The sequence below is a fragment of the Penaeus chinensis genome, chromosome 3, assembly GCF_019202785.1.
Source record: "Penaeus chinensis breed Huanghai No. 1 chromosome 3, ASM1920278v2, whole genome shotgun sequence".
Lineage (NCBI taxonomy): Eukaryota > Metazoa > Arthropoda > Malacostraca > Decapoda > Penaeidae > Penaeus > Penaeus chinensis.
In genome coordinates this window covers 28,096,195-28,098,694 of record NC_061821.1, presented here as the reverse complement: position 1 = coordinate 28,098,694, position 2,500 = coordinate 28,096,195, and the positions used below count along the sequence as shown (strand labels likewise).

Below are 2,500 nucleotides of genomic sequence, written 5' to 3'. Positions count from 1 at the left end.
AGTCAAAGTTTGTTACATGTTATTTAAATTATTTTTACTCCTTATTTGGTTATAATGGTCTACATTGTGTTAGGCATACGTTTAATATATTTAAAATTTAATTGGTGGATTCTGTTATTGTAACAAGGGAAATTTTACAGTAAGTTAATGAATAAGTGTTTATCACTAACTACTCAATGCTCAGAAATCTTCAGCCCAGTATGTCACAAAGTGCCAATCCCAAGCAGTAATTGTATTTCTGTAACTTTGTGCAGTGGGTGATGCGTGCTGTCGAGCGCCAGATGATGGCTGTTGCACGCATGGAATTCACTCCTGTTGCTTCATCCCTGTGGGCAGCCCTGGATGATGCTATCTGCCTTAAAGACTGTGAAATCTACAGTTATAATCCAGGTAAGTCTATTATTCTTGTAGTTTTAGGGTCTGTAAAATTTGCAATGCAAAATCTATTCTCTCTTTACTGTTGTAGGATTTGATGAACAGTTACTAATGATTTAGGATAGCATTTGAATGATTGAAAAGGAATTATACTGTCATTATTAACCTTGTTGTATTGTAGACACAAAGATTGGTTTGTAATTCATTATATCATGAAATTTACTATCAGAAAGTGTCACCTTTTAATCCATATCAATCGGTTACAAATATTTAAGGTGTTTAATTTAAAAAATTCACTTTCGTAAATATCGTCTCTGTAAAGCAACTTGTACATTTCATTGCCTCCCTTCCAGACCTGACCTCTGACCCCTATTCTGAGGATGGCTGCCTTTGGTCTTTCAACTACTTCTTTTACAACTCTCGTCTCAAACGCATTGTGTTCTTCACATGCCGATCTGTCTCGCAGTACTGTGGATCACCTCACGACTCTGGCCTCATTGGGGACTCCAGCATGGATTTTGAAGATGACTACTGAAGAGACATATGGTGCAGGAATAGTCACTGTGCTCTTCAGCTTTTATTTCATTTCCTTTTTTTTTTTTTTTTTTCTTTTTTTTCTTTTTTTAGGTTTAATATTCACAGGACATTCAAAGAAAGTGGCTTTACATGGAATTTAAATTTTGTCTTTTTTGTTTTTATGTTTTATGTATTTATTTTTTTTATTATTAGTAGTAGTAGTATTTATTATTTATTTTTTTTACATTTTTTTTTTGTTTTTATGATGACAGATACAAACACTTGAGTCCAGAATGCCATTAAACTGATGTTCTAAGGTATTTAAGGGAGATTCAACCCTCTATATAATAATCTTACTGTAAGAGTAAGAATGGTAAGGTACATTTATTTAGAATATATTTTAATTGCTACATACACACAACGGTTAAAATTTCATACACATAAATGCATTATACATTATATACATACTTAAAACATGAAGACAGGTAATTGCCTTATTAACTTTGAAGGTAAATATGATCAGTAATACTGATTGAATGTAAAACAGAACACTTGGTTTCTTTCAAATCCATTACTAAGGTAATGAGAAGTTTGGCATAAGTAATGTCATTAACTTTTCCGTTCTAGTAGAACTAATATTATTATTCTTTTTTGCTGAATGATTTGCTTCTTGTGGTAGAATATGTACAGAAATGTACATTTTTTTTCATTTGGCATATAGATATAACAGCATATTTTTTGCCCCTTGAAATACTTGCTGGACTGTTCCTTACACAGGAATTATGTCAAGTTGTTAGAGGAAGATGATTAGGTGTGGTACTGTTTATTAGTACTATTACTATCATGTTTGGTTTAAGTGTAGACATACAGTGGTGAAGGTTCAGTTAACATTTCTGTATAGCCTAATTTTTGTAGATGCTAAAATAATAAATGAGATATGTATTTAGTTGTAGGTTCATGAAGGGAAGCATTTGGTATCAAGTATTCTTTTATATACAAATCCTATGTGTTGTTATATGTTTTATTTTGAAATACATTATATTGAAGTGTTTTTAATATCATAAAGGGAAGGTTTTGAGTTTCCTTAGTAGTGAATTATGTTTGTAGAAGTGTGTAGTATTGTAATAGACACATTGTAGTTTTAAACTACTTCAGGCATATATGCTGAATATTTTTTCTTTATGCACCTGGTGTATGAAGAGGCTAACATGTTACATTATATTTATGCATAAAGGTATTATGAGAAGGGAAAACTTTAGGGTTGATAATAGCTTGTAATTTATTATTATTATTATTAGCATATGAGGGCTAGTCACAAAAATGTAAAGTACAAAAAATATTTAACCATCATATCTAATATAGATTGTGAGAGAGACCCTCTACATTATTTGCCATAGTATTAGAAGTGCAAAAGATGCCATGTATTCTATAGTAGTATGATACACCTGTATTTCTATGAGTGGAGCCTGTTGTTATATGTACATTTTTTTCTCTTTAATGTCTGCTTGATAAAAATGGCTTGTAATTTGGATGGATGTATTTTTCAGTGCATATACTAATTGTATATACTGATATATCTTGAATTTGGTACCTGCAAGTCAGTTATGAC

General features: G+C 31.2%; 1 protein-coding gene across 1 annotated transcript in view; it reads left to right on the top strand.

The window, feature by feature from the left end:
- Window positions 1-2,500, top strand: part of LOC125038899 (repressor of RNA polymerase III transcription MAF1 homolog) — a 27,906-nt gene that overhangs the window by 24,377 nt on the left and 1,029 nt on the right. The window contains exons 4-5 of the mRNA XM_047632541.1: window positions 255-390; window positions 729-2,500. The exon at window positions 729-2,500 is cut by the window's right edge and continues 1,029 nt beyond it. Coding sequence (XP_047488497.1) covers window positions 255-390; window positions 729-910 — 318 coding nt within the window. The 3' untranslated portion in view covers window positions 911-2,500. The remainder of the gene's footprint in view (window positions 1-254; window positions 391-728) is intronic.